Below are 23,035 nucleotides of genomic sequence, written 5' to 3'. Positions count from 1 at the left end.
GCAAGTAGGCTGCTGAGATCCATTTCTCTTCCCAGCACAATTCCTTCCAGTTATCTCTGTGCTTTTGAGAACAAAGTGCAATATGAAAACAAATAAAACCACAACAAAAAAAAAATCCTGCTCTCAAGCAAACATATTTTAAAGCTGATTCCTGCCTTATATTATCTTCACATTTTTCTGCTCTCCTGTCTTCTGCTCAAAAAAAAAAAAAAAAAACCAAAATCAGAAAAAATAGATCCTGGCACAAGTGCCTCAAGGGAGTGTGTTCAGAAAGCGCCAGCACTGTTACCAACATCGACTTTTACGCTTCACTTTGTACTTTAAAATGTCTCTTTCCTCCAGCTGATCTCCCTCTGCATAGCACTGTACTCCAAAACCCCTTCCAGCAGAGGAGGAGGTGGAGGAGAGAGGAAAAACAAAGTTGTGGAGCACTTGGTGTTTGCTCTTGCTGTGGAGTTGAGGGAGCTGCTCAGGATGGTTCAGAGTGAGCAGAAATGGCACTGGTGAGAGCAGAGAGCCCCAGCCCACAGGACATGGAGCTGTTAAAGCCATTCTCAGCAGCAGTGGAAGTGATCACCTTCAGAAGGAGTCATGAAGGTAATTTTTTTTTTTTTCTGTCTGAAGCAGCAGCAGTTTGCAGCTTCCCATTCTGGTCCCAATATTTTTGCACCAGGCAGGCTGAGAGCTGCAGGTCTGGCTCAGGACATGGTGGTGGGTATAAATGTGGGACGAATTTTAGGTGGTGAGGAAGTGGTTTGGACATCCCCTGTCAGGGAAAATGTGATCAGAGGACCAGAGGGAGAAGCCCTGGTAGGTTTCCTCAGTCACTGAAGCTGGACAGGTGAGGACTGGGAGTGGCTGTGCTTTATGAACGTGTGGAGATGTCCTGGGGCAGGAGGTCCTGTCCTAGCTCAGGTGATGTGGCTGGGAAATGTTTTGGGAATGCAGAATCCCAGAATGGGTCAGGCTGGAAGAGACCACAGTGGGGTCACCTGGTGCCACCTCCCTGCTCCAGCAGGGCCATCCCAGAGCACAGGCTCAGGATTGTGTCCAGAAGGCTCTGGAATATCTGCAGTGAAGGAGACTCCACACCCTCTCTGGGTGATCTATTCCAGTGCTCAGAAAGAAGTTCTTCCTCATGTTCAGGTGGAACTTCCTGGGCATCAGTTCCTGCCCATTCCTCCTGTCCCATTGCTGGGAACACCAAGCAGAGCCTGGTCCCTGCTCAGAGCCCTCCCTGCAGACACTGACAAGGATAAGGTCCCCTCTCAGTTGTCTTTTCGTGAGGCTGAACAGCCCCAGCTCCTTCAGTATTTTCTTATCAGACATGCTCCAGTCCCCAAATCATCCTTATCACCCTTCACTGGCCCCATTCCAGGAGCTCCATGTCTCTCCTGTACTGAAGAGCCCAGAACTGGCCACAGCACTCAAGATGTGCCTCATCTCCTCACTAGGGCTGAGGAAACTTACACAGGAATTTGGAATTGAGCATCTGAGTTTAGGGAGATTGAAATAAAAAAGTATAGTAGAAACTCTTGGTGTGAAATTGTTTGGGTTTTGGTTTTTGGGGTTGTTTTTTTGGGGGGTTTTATTGGGTTTTTTGTAGGAATTAAAGGACTTATGGACGGTGTTTGGTTTTGGTGAAATTAATATTATTGGGAGTGTGGAAATGGTATGGAGGGAAAATTTATTTCCTTCTCTGTAGGACATGTAAGAGAGAGGGTTGAGACTAGGGAGGTGAAATGTGGGACGTAAATAAAGCATAGTAATATATATATAGTAATAAAAAAAATAAAGCACCCCATTTTTGGGGACAGAAAGGGTTCTGTCTGTGTAATGAGAGGTCCAAAAGATGCTTTTCTGTTTAGAAGAGTATGGACTCTATGGATGAGCCATGTTTGAAGCAGGACTTGTTTGTGAAGTTGCATTTAAATCCTGGGTGAATAAACCCAAAATCATCTTGTCTCACCTGAATGGAGTTTCCACATGGAAAAGAAAGAGATGCCAGGAGACACCCAACTTGTGGGATCCATAAACATCTGTCTTGGAGGCCAAAAGCTGTGCCATTGCCTCTGCCAGTGATGCTACCAAAGCAAAACGCATAGAGCAGGAGTTGGCTAAATATTGGATTTCTTTGCATATTGCTTCACTGTTAGTGGAGTTTGCATAATCTTCAACACCCGTTCTAAATACCAATGCATTTGCATTGCACAGTTTAAATAATTGATTTTTACAGTGCACTATTTATTAACATCAGTGTGGAGCTTTATGAAGTCTTTTTATAATGCCTAAAAAGTGTATTTCTAACAAACTTGGTGTCCCCAGTGCTGTTGTTTTGAAACATTGTCTTCATATTCTCCATCAAAAAAAACAGTGTTAATCAAACCTTCCTCCACTTTGGTCTATGAACTTTATGGTGACATTTCCTTCATGTATAACCTGGGATGAAATTGGGGATCAGGGTAACAAATGTGTTTTCTGAGCTGCTTCCTCCTGAACCCCACATTCCTGTGCATTAAGCCAGCGTGCCCCTGCACTGCTGCAGGGCTCTGGATATTTGTCTGCTGCTTCTTAAAGCTGACTTTCTCGGAGATGATAAACCACCTGGCTTTGCTCTTTGGACTGCAGAAGAATTGCTTGGTCATTGCCTTTCTGTTTAGATTTCCTGCTAGTCCAAGGGTGGACATTTTTCACGGCTGTATGAGACAGCCTGTTTGCTCCACGCTGACAATTCCAGGGGCACAATTGCTGCTAATGCCTTTTCCTTCTCACTTAAATCCTGATGGAGGAACCGGGTTTGGGCACATCCCTTAATTTAAGCATGCACACAGGAGCATTTGTGTTTTAATGCCCCTAACTAGAAATACACAAATAACCACAGCCAGCTGAAAAGTGTCTCAAGCTGTTTGTTTGCCTTTGATTTCTTGCTCACTTCACAAAATAACAAAACTCATCGCAGTCGTTTGAGTGAAATGGATTCATTTTTCAATTAAAATTGCCTGGGTTTAAGCAATGTTGGGGTTTTTGGTGGTTTGTTTTTTTGGTTTTTTTTAAATGAAACATGTATTTTCTGGGATGAAAATGCCTACATCTCAGAAATTGATGTGATTTGTTCCTTTTTTTGCAGATGTTTGCTCTGCATGCTCTCGCCACTGAAAAACTTTGGTGGCAAAAAACCACATGAACCAGCAAAAGCAACTTTAAAAATGGAAATAAAACCTAAAAAATCTACCTCTCTCTTTACCAAAAATTTTCATCCTCCAAGTACTGGCTCTTTTTATTAACAGTGGTTCCATTGTGATTTCTCAAGGAGAGCTGGAGCAATCATTCATTCACATCAGTAAAGAACTCTTCATCTTTGCTTTTCACAGTGCCCTGTCGAGTATTGAATGCATGTTAAATGCTAAAACCAAGAGAGGGAGTGTGGAAAGTATAATAGACTCCATTAATCTGCAGTGCCATTAATCTCCTGTCCATTTGTCTTTCCTACATACGTGCCTGTGTGTGTGTGCAGGGCACCTCCTGGCACATTTGTGCACCCTCAGAGCAATCTCTGTGGTTTTATGCTGAAAGACACAAGCTAATCTACAGGAGCATAAATTATGAGTAAACTTGGTTCAAAGTCATCATTTTTATCCTCATGAAGTCCTTGGGATTTGTTATATTTTAGATTTTGAGTCTGTAGCTCCCAGCCCGTGTTCTGCAATGGGCAAATTGTTAAGAGGGAGTTTGCATTTGTTGGAGTCCACACTCAAACAGATTTGAGGATGAAACTAAGACAACATCCATATCTCTGCCATTCCAGGGCAAGGGGATTTTTCATCACAGAGTCTTTGAATGGTTTGGGTTGGAAGGGACCATAAAGATTATATAGTTCCAACCCCCCTGCAGTGAAACTTCCACCAGTTTCTAAAACTCTTTTTACGGTATATAATTTTTTTCTCTCTTTTTCTGGACTACAAGCAGGACTCAGGAAGTCTTTAGTTCTCCCCTCCAAGTTGACTTAACTCCATCTACAGAGCCCTAAAAGCAGCGACCCTGACCTTTCCCACACAGAATCGAAATCACCAAATCGTAGAATGTCTTGGGCTGGAAGCAACCCTAAAAATCATCGAGTCCCAACCCTGAAAAACCTGGAAAGGCAGCTCCAATCCAAGCTTCAGCAAGGAGCTGCAGCAAATCACAGGAAGGAAGGCGTGATGACAGCTCTGTAGGTTGAGTGTTGCTCAGCTGCTTTTGGTGGTTGCTGCAGGCACCACCGGCTCTGCTGCTGGGAATTACGGCAGGAACACATCCCCGCATCCCTGTGACCTCTCTGTGGCAGATGTTGAGCTCCTGTCCCCTGGTTAATGCAGGAATGTGAAAGGCAGGACAGAATTAGAGAGCACTGGCTAAGCAATCAGAGCGGTCACAGCCTTGGTGCCGTTTATCTCGGGGCGCTAAAAGGATTTTCGGGGCAATTCTGGAAATCTGGGTGAATATTAAGAGCTCACGGAGGGCAGCTGAGGTCCTTGGGCTGGGAAGGGAGGGATCTGTTTGCTTTTTGCAGAAATCTGGTGCAGGAGGATGGTTTGCCTCAGCACAAGCAAAGTTGCCAGAATAGGCGAAAAGAAATAAGTAGTTTATCAGCACCTGGAGGGGAAAAAAAATTAAAAAAAAATATAACTATCATGATCAGTAGGCATCAGGGTTCGTCAAAATGAAAATTATGACAAATTAAATTAATTTCTGCCTCTCATAAGCTGAGAGGCTTACTGCATAATGAGGGAGAGGGAGGTGTAATATATCTCAAGTACTAGCAGGGCGGTTACAAAGGATTCAAGGGGCTCTCTCATTAGGAAAGAAAGTGGAACTTTTAAAAATAAAACTTCCTTGGGAATAGTATGGGTGGGAGAAAGAGAAACAATGTGAGAGGTGACTAATGGCAGTGACATTGTTGAGCTGCTTCCCATGGGGTCCTTTTTGAGAGCTGTCAGCAATGACTTGACAGATGGAGTCTGAGGCGGTGCTGAGCTAATCTGTAGGTGATGCAGGGTTAAGGGGGTGTCTCATAAACTGTTTGGCAGATAATTTCATTGAAAGGCACAAATCTGAATTGGTGGTAGTGGATAATGAGTAACTAGCTGCCTGCAGCTGGTCAAATCCTGCAGGGGAGCCAGCATTCTCCTTATTTCAGTAATAACTGCTTCTTTATTTATGATTATTTAATTTTAAGAAGCCATGATAGAAAAGGTATTTAAAAATAGGTATTGAAAGAGCCATGAAAAATTTTGCTAAGGTTTGCACTTCTGTGATGAAATTTGTGAGGGCTGCTGACAGAAATTCCTGTGTTTTAATGCAGAACCACTGAACAGCAGAACTGCAAACCATGTTCCTCTCTTGGGATGGTATTTCACCCGTGTCAGGGGGGTTTGAAATACCTCCCCTCCTTTTCCCACACAGCCACAGACCATCCCCTAAGCTCCTGTAAGAAAAATAGTGCCACGTCTCCTAATACTTTCAAGTGACAGGTAAATTGGAAATCCATGATGCTTTTATTTTAGAATATTGTGTGGCTTGAAACCTGGAAGTAGCAGTCCATATTTCTCCTGACTTTTACTCTGCTGGATGATTTACACCTATGCGAAAGGGTTTGCTGACAGATCAGAATTAGAGCTCTTATTTTGCTCTGTTGTAAACTATTCCTCAACATGCACAATTAGGTCTTGAGAAAGAAAAAGTGGGGAGGGGGGGAAATGGCTGAGAAAGTCAGTTTGGAACCAGAATAAGTAGATTTAACTGTTCTTCCTTTGATGACTGAAACAACACAGTAAATGTACTTTAGGGCTTGGTGAAAATTAGTGCAACACCTTAGGCCAGGTGTTGGATGGGGTCCCGAGGAACCTGATCTAATGGGTTTGGCCTCTGAGGTTGCTTTCAACCCAAACCATCCTGTGAGACTGTGATGCTGTGATTCTAAAAAATAACCTTTCCTCCTAGTTCGTCTCCCTGCTTTGTTTACATCTGCAATAAATTTTTAGAGGTGAGAGATGCCCCCTGAATTCATCATGCAGAAACAGAGCCACGAGTCTTGGATAGGGAAGATGTGCGCTGATGTCTTTATAAACAATTCCATGGGTGAGGGGATGGGTGTTAATGTCTTTGAAATGGGTCATAATGTCTCTGTTAACTTCAAGGATTGCTACAGAACCCGGACACTGACTCCTGAAACAAGTGGGTCTGCACAAGCCTGAGTTTCTGAACTTTGGGGTAAAATGCCAGGTTCAAGGGGGAATATGGGGTAAGTGGTTTGGGAAGGCTGCACCTTCCTGGTACCTCAGGCAATGGGGAAAGGAGGAGTGCAACATGTGGCTGGGAGTTTGAGATGAAAGGAGTCTGTGCTCTCCAAAATCCCAGAGAGAGAAAACCCCATGGGTGTGCCCTGGTGGACTCTCCCTTCACTCAAATAAATTTGCTGAACTCCTCTGTCAGCTTTTCACAGTGTGATTTTCCATACATCTTGGCATTTCTGTGGTTCTGTAAAGTGCAGTGATCTAAGGCAGAAAACATTTCCATCCTATAGATGAGTGTTTCAGATTCCTCATGATGGGAAGAGGAGAGGCAGACAATGATCTCACTGGTGACCAGTGACAGGACCCAAGGGAATGGGAATGGCTGGAGCTGTGTCAGGAGAGGCTTAGGTTGGATATCAGGAAAAGGTTCTTCCCCCAAAATGTCACTGAGCACTGAACAGGCTCCCCAAGGACTGGTCATGGCCCCAAGGCTGCCAGAGCTCAAGGAGCATTTGACCAATTCCCTCGGGGTCGGGGTGGGATTGTTGGGATTGTCCTGTGCAGGGCCAGGAGCTGGGCTGGGATGACCCTCGTGGGTCCTTTCCAGCTCAGGATATTCCCTGGTTCTGGTGTAGGATCATCCTGGCTGTGTAGGATGCACCATAAGGCTGGGTCATCTCTCCAGTGAGGATTCTCTGCATCATTTTGGAGGTGCTGTTGAAGGCTCAGACAAAGTTTGTTAGAGAAGCTCCCACTGAGTCATGAGATGCAGAGAGGAGAGGATCCCTTTGCTTTCTAAACTCCTCAGAGAGGAGCCTGGGGGCAGCTGGATTCAGGCTTATCCCTGGACTTTGTCAACAGTCCAAGTTTTGCAACTTTGTCCCTCAGATTTTAATGGTGGCAAATCAGATATATGTCTATGAAAATGGATTATTCCTTATGATAAATGATTAAAACAAAATAACTCAATCAGATTTATTTACTACGCAGCATAAAAGCTAAAAACAACTTACGGTATCAGACAGGATAGTGCACTAAATCAAAGCAATATTGAAGAAATTATGTTAAAGCTACAAAAACAAACAATTATTAGAGATTGATGTAACTCACCCAGGCCAATAACTGAAGGCAAATCTTTTTCACTCATCCTTGAGGGACATCCTTGGGGCACATCCCTTTACCCAAAGGATGAATGTCCACACACACTCCAAAGAGGAATAGGTTAGAAAATGTATGAATATATGTTTTCATAGGTATGAAAACTGGACTAAACTTTTGTAGTTTAGAGGGGCTGACTGCCAGTCACGTGCCTCCAGGTCAGCTTAGCAGCTCACCTGCCAAATCTCTGCCTCACTCTCAGGGTGTTGATTTGAGGCTGGCGTGGCAGATGGGTTTTAATACAATTCAACACCAAAAACCCAGCACATGGTGCTCCTCTCAGCTCACCACTAATAGCTTGAAAAATAGGGCATTTTTTGAGGGTTTTGACCACATTCCAGGGCAGAACTTCATGTTACAGGTGCCCCCCCGCCCCCTCCACAAACCACAAAGAATCTCTGTTGGATTTTCTCTGTAGTTAAACATCTTTATTAGGTGGAGAAAAGGAAATAGGATCCTTAGGATCCATTGCTGTTCCTATGGGCACTGCATGAAGTCTTATCTACATGTATTTGTGGTTTGGTGGGTCCTATCAGTTCCCACAGCCACCAGTCCTTCACAGAATCCATCTGTATGACAGGAAGGAGATGTCCTGTGGTGCCAATCTCCCTCTGCATATTTGATGCTCCCTTTTGCATCTCTGTCTCCAGCAGCAATGGAATAAATGTAAATGCAGCTGCTCAGCCTACTTCTGCTTAAGCCACAGATCCTGCAGCTCAGGGCTCTACTCAAAGCCCTCTGATTTTTACCTCTTTTTGGATAAGAAAACTGCAGTAAACATTATAGCAGCTTGTGAAAAAGACAGGTTTTGAGTTATGCTGAGCTATCTGGTTTAATTCTTGCCAATCCTACTTGACCACTCTTAAGTGCAAAAACGACTCCATTGCCGTGCAGCTGCCCTGTGCTAAAAGAAGGGTTTCTGAATCTAATGGTGTTCAAACCACTACAGCAAAGGTATCTTTGATCTGTACCCAAAAACCACATTATTGCTCTTCCATTAGGGATCAGATGAAAACAAAATAAGCTGTATCTTGTTTTATGAGTGGAAATGGCATTTCCTGCTGGAGCTGGAAAATGAAGCTCTTTGGGATTATTACAAGTATGGTCAGGCACGGTGAGGCAGAGAGAACTCCCTCCCTTGCTGGTGTTTGCTGTTGCACTTGGGGTCTGATTATTTTTCCACTGGCTTGCCCATTCATCAAGTGTCTCAAAGAAGCAGCAGAGGCAGAAGTTCAGCTCTTTCCTGGTGTTCCCTGCGGATGGATGCCGCCGCATCTGCCTCTCCGCAGAGCTCCTTTTAAAACTGGATAAATAAATTAGAGAGATGATCGCTCAAAGAACAAACTGTGAGCAGCTGGGGATCGGGGATTCACTGGACCATGCTCCTCCAGCAAACAGCAGCCACAGGGAACTCGTAGGCAGCAGTTTGGCATCCCCTGGATTATTTAGCGCTTTGTCTTTGCAGCGTTTGTGCACACAGAGATGCCCAGCAAGGGATATTACCCCTCCTAAGAGATGCCCTCTCTGGTGCTCACCCTGCCAGGGTTTGTTTTCAGAGCAGAGCTGTAGGCAGGCAAATCTTTTAATGTAGATTTTAGGTACTTGGCAGCTCCACAGATGGAGTATTAACTTGCTGTTGTGTGGAGGATTCTTTTGAGAAGGAAACTTTATTCATGAGAGACACACCTTTAATTAACTTCCACACTTCCATGGGGAGCAGAATATAAAGACAGATAATAATACTAATAATGCTGTTAATACTAATAATAAAAACAACAACAAAAGCAACGACAACAGCAACATGCCTTGTTACCATTACAAATTAAAATAAAATACTGCAGGAAGCAGTGTTTTGAGACGGCTTTTTTTTTAAAATTAAGATCTTAATAGCATTTAATGTAAATTAAATATAATCATTGTCTGATTCCTGAGCACATCTCTGAGACTGAAGAATGAGAAGTTAATTGTGCTGACAACATAGTGGGAAGTGCCAAAATCAAGCACCAGCATGGTGGTTAAAGTGCATTTTGAATTAAGAGGTGGAAGGCAGAACTTTTATTTTTTTGTACTACTGCTCCCACTTATTTTTTCAGCAGAGTAAAGTTCGTGCCCAGCACGAATTTATTACGTAAGATATCTAACATAAAATTTACATTACAATGCAAATTAAGAAGGCTTTATTTAACTTTAGAGATTGGGAAGGATCAGATGCAAGAGCCTAACAAGCCATTTTACTTTGGGGATGGGGAATTAGTGGTATGTAAATCTCTGAGTTATTCTGTGGGCAGATAATTTAGTGAGGTCTGCAAAATGGATGTCAACTCTGGCATCTTGCTTTCCATTAAGAGGAATTAGGTATGGAAATCTGAGATTTGAATCTGCTGCTTGTAGAATTCATGCATTTGGTGGCAAGATATACTTGATTAAGAGATTGGGGATCAGGCTGACTGTGCACTCCTCAGTGTTAGCAATGTGACAGGATTCAATTCCAAGCTCCCTCTCTTGCAATGGCACTGAGGAATACCTGCCTGTGATAGATGTGACCTCTTCCATCTCAAATTAAAAGTGATGTAATTGCTCAGCTGGTGTGGCGAGTCCCGGGATCATCAATAAATGAAGTTCATTTTGATGAAGTAACACAGAAATTGTGTCTTAATTTAAATAAACAGAGCTAATAACTCGTTATTGGATCCTTCCATTTGGTTTTGTCTTAATATGGGATTATTTCTCCTTCTTGCATAGTGCCAGAGGAGTCCATGCCTTCTGTGTGAGTGTTCAACCATTGACACATGCCAGAATTCCTGTTCTGCAACTAAGAGATGTTGTCTTTATGTGTACTAAGCTTTCACTTGCAGATACCTTGTATGAACTCAAGTGTAATTTTATTTACTGGGAGGATGGGGAGGCCCTGGCACAGGATTCCCAGAGAAACTGTGGCTGCCCCATCCCTGGAAGAGTTCAAGGCCAGGTTGGATGGGGCTTAGAGCAACTTGGTCCACTGGAAGGTGTCCCTGCCCATGGCATGGGGTTGGAAATTGATGATCTTGGAGGTCCTTTCCATCCCATAGGCCATCCTATGGTTCCATGATCCTGGACAGCTTTCCCAGCTGAGCTGTTTGCACAAAAACATTGAAGTGGGGAAAAAAACTGCTGAACTTTGGATCAAGACCTCAACAAGAGAGTTTTTGATGTTTTTGTAGTTAAGATTGTGTTTGGTTTGGTGACTGGCCTTGGTCTTCAAAGGAGGGGCTGGAAGAGCTCTCCATCTGAACTGACAGAGAAAAAGGAAGGAGCTGGAGAGACAAGCCATGGGTCTTCAGGACTGAGGGACCATGAATAGACATTTTGACATTTTTTAATCAAAGAACTTCCATTCACTTCAAATCTCACCACTCAAAAAAAAAAAAAAAAAAAAAAAAGCACTGACAAATGAGACTTTGATACAACTGTGGCTCATGCTCATGTGTGTCCTCAAAGGGAGAAAAAACATCATTTTCTCCAGGTCTTTTCCAGGTATTTCTTGAGGTTTTGAGTAGAAACCTCGTGGAAAACCACTTCTTTCTGACTGAAAGGATATGAAGTGCTCTCTGGAGAAGCTTAGAAACTGAGAGTGCTCTGTTGACCTTAGAAAGCTTGAGAAGTACTGGACTGAGCTAATAAATACCTTTGGGAAGCATTTATGTCTCTTCCCATTCATTTGTATAGTCCCAAAGAGCAAGGCCAGCAACCAGTGCTTACGAAGAATAATGGTACTGGAATTTGGGGTGTAAAAGGGAGGGACACCCATGCCTGGAGGGGTGACTGGTTTGGCTCCATTCCTGCCTGTTTCAGTGCTGGTGAAGCAGCTCTGCACCTTCACATGCCCAGTGCTTTCCTGGAGATACTGTGTCATTAAGGGGCAGATGACCAGGGTAAGTAAATTTGTCCTGCTCCATTTCAGATTTCTCTCCTGAGAACAATATTTCTCCTGGACAAGCCATCAGGCAACTCCCCAGTCCTGTCTCCTTTGGCTGTACAACCCTTCTTTGAAAATTTGGAGTACCAACCACCTGTGATGGCCTTGTTCCCTGTCCACCCCCCTGTTTTCACCCCATCACTCCTCTTTGAATGGTTCACAGGCATTGTCTTTGTGCTGACAGCAGGGAGAATATTTTGGGCAGCTCCTTCCCAGTATTTCCTTCTGGCTTCCATTGCTGGTCAAGACCCAGGACTCCTGCAGCCCTCCTGAGCCTCCTCGTGCTGCTGTTGTTGTGTTGTCTCAATTGCTCTGCAGCTTGATAGATTTCTCCAAGTGTCTCATTATGCAATTAATTTCAATTGCAATTCCCATCATCTCTTCTCTTCTGCAGGCATGCCACCCAGCAGGAGACTAATAAAACCATCACGACTAGCACCAAAGCCATCAAGCAGCTGTCTGAGGTTGTCAGAGGCTCATCCAGGGTATGTGTCACTCAAGATGCTGTTGGGGGAGAATGATGGGGTTTGTGGAAGGAGGAATAACGAAAATAAGAAGTGGCAGTGGGTGCTTTAAAGCTGTTAAGCTCTGTGTCTTGCTATAACTTCCTTTCCTCTCAAACAAGTGTAGTTTTCACTTATAAATGACCCAGGGGAAAGCAGCTGCAGACACCAGTTCTTCTCCCAAAACTGGATCATGTAGAATTGGAAATCAAGAATTCAGCAAAAAAGCCTTTGGCCAGTTCATATCTATCTCAGGGTTTCAGTTTGGGTGAAAATATTGCAGAAATCATCTGGCTTCACATGAGTTTGGCATTGGTTAAAGACTCAGTTGTGGGGTGCAGGTGAGTCTGGGAGTGTGTTAAGTGTCTGGAAAGGCCAAAGCCATGGAATATATCTGGATATGACACTGATTCAGTGCAAAGGCAACTTTGGGGGTAGATAAATACAGGCTGTAGCAGGATTTTAAATTAGAATTTACTCCACTCTGAATTCTGCAGTTTACTGAAGAAAATCCCATCTGTTTCGTGTGCAGACTGGGCTGTCATCTCAGACTGGGCTGTTCAGCTCAGTATCAGTGTCACAGGGTAGGAATGATCCCCATCCTATTGTCCCCAGTGCACAGAATGGACAAACAGAAGGTTTTTGACCTCCCAAAAATGATTTTACACCCCAGATGTTGCTGCTGACTTTGCCCATGATGTGCATCATGGGCAAGAGCACAAGAAAAATGTGGGGACCAGATTCCAGCTAGTGTGAGATTTAAAGGAGAATTTTCACCCACATAACATTCTGAAATGAAAATAAGGACAATTCTACTTGATTTCTGATACACTCTTGCTTCCAGCATCCATATGGTTTCTGAGTCAGGAACTTTCCTGAGTTCATGTTTTATTCTCACTCACTACCTGCCATTTTCCAAAGTCCTGTATTACTTCAACTCTGTTCTCACTGCCCTTCCACCCAGAAATAAGACTGCCCTAAACACACAACTCATCTCTGACCAAGTGGTTTTTACAGCCTGGATTTATGGCAGTTGCCAGCAGGCAGTTGAGATAAGGATTTAAAACTTGGATCACCCGAGGCCACCTTGGTAACCTGTGAAGGACCATGTGCAATTCAGCCTGCCTAAAAAAAAAAAACAATGGGTGATGGTCTACTCCAGAGGATGGGGAGGGAAGCCTGGAATGACTGTTTGCACATGTAGACATCAAGATTAATACAAGAATAATTTTTAACATATTGCTTTGACTAATGTGGATGGCAAGGACTGTGTTTTTTTTCTTGTTTTCTTGCATAATTACATCTGAGCTTGATGAAACAGAAGATGCTGCCTTGGAGATATGGGGATCTGGGCTTTTTTTTTCTTCTTTTTTTGTGCTGATCTCCAGGCTCTGTTTTGTGACATAAATTGGGTCCAAAGGGGAATCAGGGAAGGTCACATTAAACTCAATTACAATGCCACACAAGAATGTCATTATTTGGCCTTGAAGCCCATGGGGACTCTCAGGAGAAGAGGCTTTACTGTCACGGGGAGAAAAATGGAAAATTAAAGGGAAAATATTTAAGAGCTAAGGAAATAGACAGAAATAATTTCAGTAATATGAGGAATAAACTTGCTCCTCTCTATTAAATTGTAAAATAACATTTTTCTGCTCACTGGTCAATTATTTTAACTTTTTTTTTTAAATTCTTCTTTTTAACAGTAGAGTTTTAGTAATTAAACCTACAAATTTTGATAGAAAGCCTGTAGCCATCATCCCTTACACAGAAGAAATTGTTCTGGTGGATATTGGCTGCTGGTCAGTAAGTCCCTCATGGGAATCTGGGTAGCACTGCAAACTCTCCTCCCATAAAATTACTCACAGCATGAAAAGCCTTACAGAGCTTTATAGTTAGTCCTCACCAATCCATTTTTCTGTGGATTGCTTTGCATGCACACACAGGAAAAAAAAAAAAAAAAAGGCTTTTTTCCCTCTTTCTTCCTTATTTTCCACCAGTAACACACTGCCAACGAGATGCAATATGGGATTTTCTCTGACTTCCCATAAATCTCCAAGTGCTGCTGGAGATATTGGAGTCAGGATGCCCAGCTGAGCAAATTGATAGTATTGCAGGAGCAAAGATGCTGCTCTAAGTGGATCAGTGTGCCACAAGGCAGGAGACTGATGGAAAATGGCTCTTTTAGGGCTTCATTCCAAACTAACCTCAAAGGATGTAAATAGAGAGGTAGAGCTGGAATTCCATTTTTTTGTAGTGCTGGAGCATAAGATCTGTTCTCCAGGGTGGCAATCTTATTTTGCATGTGGAACCAACAGAAGGTTTATGGACCTTTATCTGTAGGATGGGAATAATGACACTTGCCCTGCTCTAAAAATGGTTTTAAATCTTCAGATGAACTGGGATATTCTTCTGTCTGTGAAAAAACTACCATTAAAATTAAAAAATGTTTATGCCATCCTTTAAAAATCTGCTTGTGCAATCCCAAGCAATTTTCTGAAACAGCTGAAATGGCTGGAAAGTGAACATTTCTGCTCAGTAGCTTTAGTGTAGATTGGGTTTTGCTTTCCACTTGTTTTTTAAGGTGACATTCCCCTTCCTTGCAGCATTTCCCTCTGTAAAATCTGGACATGTGAGCTCCTGCATATGTGAAATCTGAAATCCAGGATGTAGATCAGTTCCAGGAGAACTGTTTGGGTTTGGTCATTCCCCCTGAGAGCAGAGATTTGGATACTTACATCAGGCTGTGCTCTTCCTTCCAAGAACAGAGGTTCTAGCACTAGGGGTTTTTTTAAGCACTAGGGTTTGTTTTTTTTTTAAACATAGATTAAAACCTTGTTGGAGCAAGCTCCAGCCATAAAGGCAGCGACATCTGGGTTCATGTTTTGGAAAACATGGAGATAAGTTGGTTTCTCACAGTCAGACCAAGGAGAGGGGATGTTGTGGCTGTTTGACTTTTCATGTCCAGTAAATTTCCCAAATGAGGTGATCAACTCTATCATGACTTATCCTGTGGAAAAATAACTTTTTATAGAAAGATCCCTTCAGGTATTTTCTCCAGTGCTATCTTGAATATCCAAAGTGGCATTTTATTATTTTTTTTTTATTTAACCTGGCCTGAGAGACCAAGGCATCACATTTCCTAAAGCAAAATCCTTTTGCATCCTGGCAGCCCTGGTGTGACTGATTCTTTTAGGATACTATTGGTACCCACCTTATTTATTTGGTGTCTCCCACCAGGATGATTTCCCATTGTCACAGACAGAGACTATTATAGGATTTATCTCTGACAGACCTGCTAATGAGCCTTTTTTTTCCCCAATACAGCAAGAAAGGCTTCAGCTGGACAGGCTGAAGAACCAACTGTCTGATGCCATCCAGAGATACGGAGCTGTGCAGAAAGTGAGTGTCCCTCCTGCTTCCCCTGCCCCATATGGGAATCTGGGAATGTGTTAAGTGTAATTCCTCAGAGCCTGGAGCATCCCCACAGGGCTGCTAATGAATGGTTTCCTCCCTCTTTCATTGTTTCCTCTCTCTTTCAAGAAATCATAGAATTAAGGTTGGAAAAAACTTTTAAGATCATCAGATCCAACCATGCACCTGAGCCATGTCCCTAAGGGCCACATCCACACATTTATTGAACATTTGCAGGGATGGCGTCTCCACCACTTCCCTGGACAGCCTGTTCCAGTGCTTGACAAGCTTTTCCCTGCAGAAATAATCCCAAATATCCAATCTAAACCTCCCCTGGGGCAGCTTGAGGCCATTTCCTCTTGTCCTGTCCCTTGTTCCCTGGGAATGGACCTTGACCCTCACCTGCATCCTCCTCTCAAGGAGTTGTGGAGCCTGAGGTCTCCCTTGAGCCTCCTTTTCTCCAGGCTGAGCCCCCCCAGCTCCCTCAGCTGCTGCTCCTCAGATCTGTGCTCCAGCCTCCTCCCCAGCTCCATTCTCTCCTCCAGCCCCTCAATGCCCTTCTCCCTGTGAGTGGCCCAAAGCTGACCCCAGGATTTGAGGTGTGGCCTCCCCAGTGCTGAGTTCAGGGGGAAGGATTTCCCTTGCCATTACATTATTTAACCATTCCGTTATTTTGGTGTGCCTCCACTCTCAGGGGAGAGGGGATTGCACAGTTCACCTTTTCTGATTGCAGAAAATGTGCAGGCAGCACTGATAATTCAAATGTTACCCCAGCTTCTGGCTCTGCTTTGCTGTTTGGCTGAGCCAGAAAGTTTCCAGGCACGTCTTGTGGTTGGGATCTGTTGGAATGTTATGGAACATTTTTCCAACAGGGATCTGTCACCAAGATCAAGCTGTTTAATAAAACAAACAAAGCCTGAACTCCAGTTCCTTCATTTGCTTCTTGCTCACCCTCTTTACCCTGGGGAGGCTCTGCTGATGAGCAGATTTGTTTTGCTTTTAAACACTGTAGTAATGACTTGAATTTAGCATCCCCAAACTGCCTCCCTCCCTGGCAGTGCAAGTTAGGAGATATATCTGGATTAATGAAAATACAACCTGGACAAACTCTGGTGGCTTTGGTATATCACTTTAATGAGTCTGACGCATGCCTGCAACAATGGGAAGGATATATTGTAATTATAGAGGTGTAATGAAATTTGGCTGGCAACATGCACTTAATAATGTGTCTCTATTAGAAACACTCTGGACTGATTGATTTCCCAGCACTTGCTGCCTGTGCCTTAAAAAATAAATAAATAAATAGGTGTACATAAAATTGCAGTTCAACAGCGTGTCTGTTGTGTAATAGAATTGCATCATCTCTAGTGCTGACTCATATTTTAGATTATTTACCTGTTCTATTCAAGAAACTGAGTGTGGGGTCTTTAAATATAATTATTTTATGTGTTAAATGAGAAGTTGGTATTATTTGGGTCAAGAGCTCCACCCCCATATGCACACACACACATCTTTTTTATGCCTTTTTTTTTCCCCCCTAATGTTCATGAGTACAGTCCATGTGAACTGTACAGGATTGGATTTCTTTTATTTTAAAAACTGTCATCAATTCAGAAGTGCCAAAATTAACCACTGCAGTTTGTGAATGCCCGGCTGCCTCAGGAAAACAATCTGAGTGATAAATTGCTACTTATCCACGTCCTGGCTGTCATTCCCTAAATGCCTGTTTCAGTTTTGATAACCTTGTCATTCTGGAAGCTTTGAAGACTTTTAATGCCTGCAAGACTGAAGTTTTCAATGCTTTTATACTGCCTTGTTTTTTCTAAAGAGTAAGAGCTTTCTCTATGTCGTTTTCTTTAGAAAGTAGAAGAAAATAGCTTCATATGACTCTTTCCCTAAATATTTGGACTCTTCTCAGCCATTTTCCCTCTGATTTTTTTTTTCTTTTCCTTTTAACAGAAAATAGCAGAGAAATCCAAATCTTTGCTTCCTACTGGGCAGAGAAGCACCAAACAGGTGAGCTCATGTGTGTTTGGAAGTAAGTACAGTGCTAAAAAAAAGCTGTTTTCTAAGCCCACTAATGATGCTGAAGAGCTTGGAGCTCCTCCACTGCCTACATTGAAGCCAGTGAGGTGATTTTCCAATAGAGATGTGTGATGTCTTTGGAGGTGGAAGATAACAGGACTCAGGAAAAAAAGACTTATGTAAGACCTGTTTAATTATTCTCTGCTTTTCTGTCCTTGTGGGGCTGTTTTTCCATTCTTGAGGGGAGTTTTGTCTGCTATGAAATCTATCAAAAAGCAGCCCTACACCCCCTTTTCCTGAAAGCTGGGCCTGTAGGAGTGGTGAAATCACATTCCAAGCACAATTTCATAGAAGAAATTAGGAGTTTTCATCAAACCTGTCCCCAGTTTTAAGAGGGATTAGGTATTCTGCTTTCTTTGGCTACATTGCACTGTGGTTAACTACTATATACATATGCAAATTGAGCATTTTTTCTTCCTTTTTAGCCCATGCTAGGAAATTTTTCAATGAATAAATACTATATAGAACCAGAGAAGATGTATTTATTCTGATTTGTATATACATATTTATATATACTCTGATTACTCCATATATGATGCACATATTTAATTTATATGTACATGTATGTGAATATATAAAAAATATAATTAGGTGCATGTGCACCCATCAACATATGCAAATTATTAAGACTATAAAGATATTTTAGTGTAAGTGTATATGTATATTTACAGAAAAATGTGTAGTCTTTCATAAATAGTAATGCAAAATACTATAGATTCAATATCTGTATGTGTGTGTGAGTTTAAGAAATCTCCACAGATTTCCAAGAGAGTTTGGATTCCAGGAGATCCTTTGGCTGAAGTAAGGGTCCAACAGAGATTAGGCTGGCCTCTTAATTCTTACATGCTAAAAACCTTGTAGGGATTTGCAGATGAAAGTGTTCCACCAAAACCCAGAACTCTATGTCTAATTTCAGTGATTATTTCTGGTATTTTTGATACTTTTTATCATTTAAGGGACAGTCAGCAGGTTTTCTGCTTTCCTAATGACTTTTCTCTCCCTACCTTGTGCCACCTGGTTTCCTACAACTTCCTTAATGCATATAAGAAATAGTTGTACTTTGTAACTTTGAATTTTTGATTCTCTGTAAAAAAGAGTGAAGTGGTGCCACTGAAAACCCCATCATTAGTGCAGATCAATGGACCAAAGCTTTAATATTAACTAAGTTTCAAGCAATTACAATTCTGCCTTAGACCTTGCTGCTTAGTTGGTGTCGGTGTCAGTGAAATGAAATTTTAGGTACCAAAGAAAGGGCTGGTGAATTCCTTTATCCAGAGTGAGGGTTCCCACTGCTACCTGTGGAGAGATTGTGCACAGATGTTGCTTTTCAGCTCTGTGTTTATAAAAATTAACAGTTTGGTTTTGTCCACCAGCTGGTGATCTGTGTTGAGCAGGGGTGTAAATAACACATCTTGTAACTGTGGTCAAATCCTACATGCATTAAATATTTATTGGGTAATTTTGTGCAAATTAACTTTGGTTTGTTTTCATACCATCTGTATTGCATCACTTCTTGGGTTTTTAACCAATTTTGGTTTGACTGCTGTTGGTGGAGTGGGTTTCAGGGAAGGGAACAGCTCTGTCCTTGCCTGGACTACCAAGTCTGGTACTACCATGGCCATTAGGACTGGGGACACTGCTGGCCATTAACCAGTGCAAATAGAACGAAAAATGCTAATAACTGCTGATTGCTGTCATTGGGAGCAAGCCTGGGAGGAAACCAGCCTTTTTGGTGTGTTGAAATTGCTTGATGACTCCAAAACCAACTTCCTTTGGAAGCAAACAGAGTTTTAATATGGGGAAAAAAATAGGATGCCAGACAAAAATTACTCAAATCTTTATGTAAGTAATGGTGGGGTGGGAGCAAAAGGAGGCTGGAGGAAGAATGGGCCAGAGACAACTCCCTTTGCCCTAAACCAGGTAGGAATCCAACCACTGGGAGGTTGTAGCAAGATCAGTTTGGTGGGGGTCAGGCAGAATCAGCAGAAATTGGGTTAAACTGGATCAGCTCAGGTTGTTTCTCCTTGTAGCTGTTGCTTGCAGGTGAAGTGGTTTTGGTGCATTATGAAAAAGGAGGTTGTAGCATGTCCTGGCTGAGAGGGTTCTGACTCAGAAAAAGGCTTGATCACACCCAAGAGCAAATCTTTTTCATGCAGTGACATTTGCTTGGGCTGGGGACACACAAGCCTTCATGCAAAAAAGGGATGAAAATTAATTCACATCTGCTTCAGCTTCCCTGTATGTCTGCAGCTTCACACATCTTCTCTTCTTCCTCCCTCAAGTACAGAAAGGAGAAAAATTAAAGGTATAAAACCTGCTGAAGGCAATGTGGTGCTGTGGATAGTTTTAACTTATTATTATTATTTTTCCAGCAGCAGATTGGCCAGGACATACAGATTTATGGTTCCCACAGGAACTGTAACCTGACCACTATGTGAATATATTAAGGCATTAAAGTTAACACCCTATAGAGTAATGCAAAATACTACATATGTTCAGGAGAGCTGATTTATGGGCCTTGTGAAGCTGCACAGTGACTTGGTGCAGATCCAGCCTTGATTCAAACACTGCCTGCCTGCAGGGCTTTGTTCTCTTTTATTTATACTTTAATTTATTACAGAAAATTGTAAGAGGTCTGAAGAATACTCGTTTTTCTGGATGCCTGTCCCTATACTTTTGTCTCACTGGTGAGTGGGAAAGGTGAGATGTTGAGGGTAACACAAGCCCTAAAAATTTCCCTTTAGGGAATAATTGATTCCCTAGACCCATGTAACAGGTAAAAATTGCCATGGCAAGCCTTGGGAAAATTAGTTTCCTGCCCATTGTGGTTTGTTGTAAGTACCCTTTAATTGAGTTTATTTGTTTATAAAGGCAAAATAAAGGCATTGATCCAAAACTCCTTGAAGCCTGAAGTTATATAAATTCTTAATCAAATATATGTTTGTAGGAATGTGTTTGTGTATAGACAAATCAATGGAGTTCTATAGGTGCATATATTGGAAGACACAACTTTTTACTACACTAAATGATGATTGTTGAACGTGCCTTGTGGCAACAATTAATAAAAAAGGGGGAAAAAAAAGCCCTTTCCCTTAAATCTGTGAAAGTAATTTTAAGTCTTCACCTACTGGTGACAAAACAAGACCTCAGAAGGCTCATTAAGGGGAATTTTGATTGGTAGTTTCCAGTTTATGGGAATTGCTGGTGCAGCCTACAGCAGAGACAGTATTAGGGGATATCTCTGCTCCTGGTTATTTTTGGGGCAGATGGGCTTCAAACCCTGCTTCTCCCCCTGAACAGATGCACAGAGGTGCAAACTCCTCCTCCCAGGCAGAGGCTGGTGTAGGAGTGGGAGGATTTTGGGTGTCCCCTGTAGCCTGGGACAGTGTGGTCAGTGAGGGAGAGGCTTGACAGCTGAGCAGATGTGTCCTCTAGGGGGAAATCCATCCCACAGTGCAACAACTGGATATAATATGATAATCTAATAACACAGAATTGATTATCCTTAGTATTAAAGTTATTAATGGTAAACTGTGGGAAATCCACAACAGAGGAAATAATGTCTCTGAGCACAGAAGATGAAAAGAATCCTTATTTTTAAAATTTTTTTTAAAAAAGAATTATTGTGCGTCCAACATCATCTACTTCTGATAGAATCTGCTTTTGTGCCCATGGTTGAACAAGTTCAAGTGATGAGGCTTGGAGCAACCTGGGGTAGGGGAAGGTGGCCCTGTCCATGGCAGGGGGTTGGACAAGCTGATCTTGAAGGTCCCTTCCAACCCAAACCATTCTGTGATTCTCTGCAATTCTCTCTTCTCCACTAACGGGGAGCAAAGTGGGTTTTTCTCACCCTTCAGACTTTGTGGGTGGTTCCCCCAAGGGAGTGGGAGGAGGGGAAGCACAGCTCTGTGTTAGCTGGGGAATGAGTTTTTATCTAAAACCACATCAAAAATCTGAACAGACTTCTTTTTTTTTTTTTTGAGGAAACTTTCCTAGCAATATTTAGAAATTAAAATTACAGTAATTGTCATGGTGTAATGGCATCTCTCTTCATTTCCTGCTGCTCATGGAGAGAGGAAAGAATAATTACTGCTTTGGAATATGGCAGTTGCCAAAAAGATGCGTTTGTTTCTTATTCTATGGGCCTATTTGACCCATCTCTCAAAGGTCAGTAAATTATATTTCTTAGGAGTACAAAGATGGGTAATAAATGTCTATTTGCATATACAAGCTTTTTTTTTTTTTTTCCCTCCTTACTGCATCGGTTTATTCTGCCTTTAAATGGACTTCCTTCCCACAGGAAGCATCATTTCTCCCTTTCTTCCTGTGTTTATGAAGTTGTTCTTTTTATGTGATTAGAGTGAAATTCTCATTTTGGGGGCAGCAAGATCCAGTCCTTGGCTTTATGGAAGAATAACTTTTTTTGGCAGTAATGTCTGCATAAACTGCATATATCCATGTGAGTGTGTAATGAGTTTGGTTATTTGGGCTTCTATTTTTACCAGGCCCTTGTCATGGTAGGTGTTGTATAAGCACAGCTACAAGACTGTGCCACCCTGAGGATCTCACAGGCTAAGCCAACACCAACAGCTTATTTTGAACAATAATTAATGATGAGTTTTTAAAGCAATAGATGCTCCTGACACTCCTCGTGTTTGAAACCAACTTCCACATTTGTGAGAGGACACGGTGTGTATTTCCCTGAAATGCAAAATCTAATTTCTCACAATCAAAATACAGCTTTTGCCCTGACAAATAGAGCTTTTTATTTACACATTTGTCTTATGGACTCTACCATCTTATCTCAGAACTCATCCCAGTTCCTAATGTTCCAGTCTGGCTGCTGTATCTCAGGAAATCAAGCCTTAGCTTTGGTGGTAATTTATCTTGCATGTGTGGTAGTAATTGCTGTTTCTTTTCAAGGTCGTTTGGGATGCAGCTACTTCTGTAAAAAGTGTTATTTCAATAATGTCAACTTTGTTTTAAATGACTGTGCATCCTTTAAAAGCCATATTGTAATCAACCCACTCCCCTGTTCCTAGGGTTGTCAATATGGAGCATTTAAATCACAGTTATTTTTTTCTTGACTTTACTCAAGTGTGGGCTTTTGTTTGGTTTTAAAGGGTTTGGGGTTTTTTTTTAAGGCAGTCATTAAAGCAATTTTCTTAAGAAAATTTAAATATTTTCTTTTCTTTTTCTGCCTCTTTGGGGGTAGAGAAATAGATTCTCATAAAGTGATTTAATAGGTGGATGGAAATAGATTCACACATAATCTTTTAATTTGCTCCCTGTATTTTCAAGGGAGGTGGAATCTATTCTGAGTGTCCCAAAGTATTCTTGCTCTGCTTCCAGTGTGTCTGGGAAGGGAAGGTCTTTTCTTCTCATCATGCCCACGATCTTGGAAAAAAAAATTCCAGTGGGCTTTATAGGCACAGAACTTCTCTAAGTAACCATTAAATTCCCCTTTTGTCAGGGAGGCAGCGTTTTTCAGCTGTAAAACTTAAAATGAAGAATCCTGCACCAAAGCCCTTGGGAAAACACCCAGGTTCTGGATGATGCTGATGGCAGGTTTTATGGGACACCAGGAATGCTCTGGGCTTCAGGAAAAACATCTAAGAACCACCCCAAATGCTGCTACAGCTTTAATTGAA

The 23,035-nt window shown here is 42.2% G+C and overlaps 1 protein-coding gene across 6 annotated transcripts in view; it reads left to right on the top strand.

The window, feature by feature from the left end:
* Positions 1-23,035, top strand: part of TSNARE1 (t-SNARE domain containing 1) — a 469,579-nt gene that overhangs the window by 195,997 nt on the left and 250,547 nt on the right. For all 6 annotated transcript variants that reach the window (XM_054647416.2, XM_054647423.2, XM_077189516.1 and 3 more), the window contains 3 exons: positions 11,780-11,870; positions 15,213-15,287; positions 17,259-17,315. In XM_054647416.2, the coding sequence (XP_054503391.1) occupies positions 11,780-11,870; positions 15,213-15,287; positions 17,259-17,315 (223 nt within the window). The remainder of the gene's footprint in view (positions 1-11,779; positions 11,871-15,212; positions 15,288-17,258; positions 17,316-23,035) is intronic.

Source organism: Agelaius phoeniceus, chromosome 1 (genome assembly GCF_051311805.1).
Source record: "Agelaius phoeniceus isolate bAgePho1 chromosome 1, bAgePho1.hap1, whole genome shotgun sequence".
Classification (NCBI taxonomy): domain Eukaryota; kingdom Metazoa; phylum Chordata; class Aves; order Passeriformes; family Icteridae; genus Agelaius; species Agelaius phoeniceus.
This window is presented reverse-complemented; position numbering and strand designations above follow the sequence as displayed.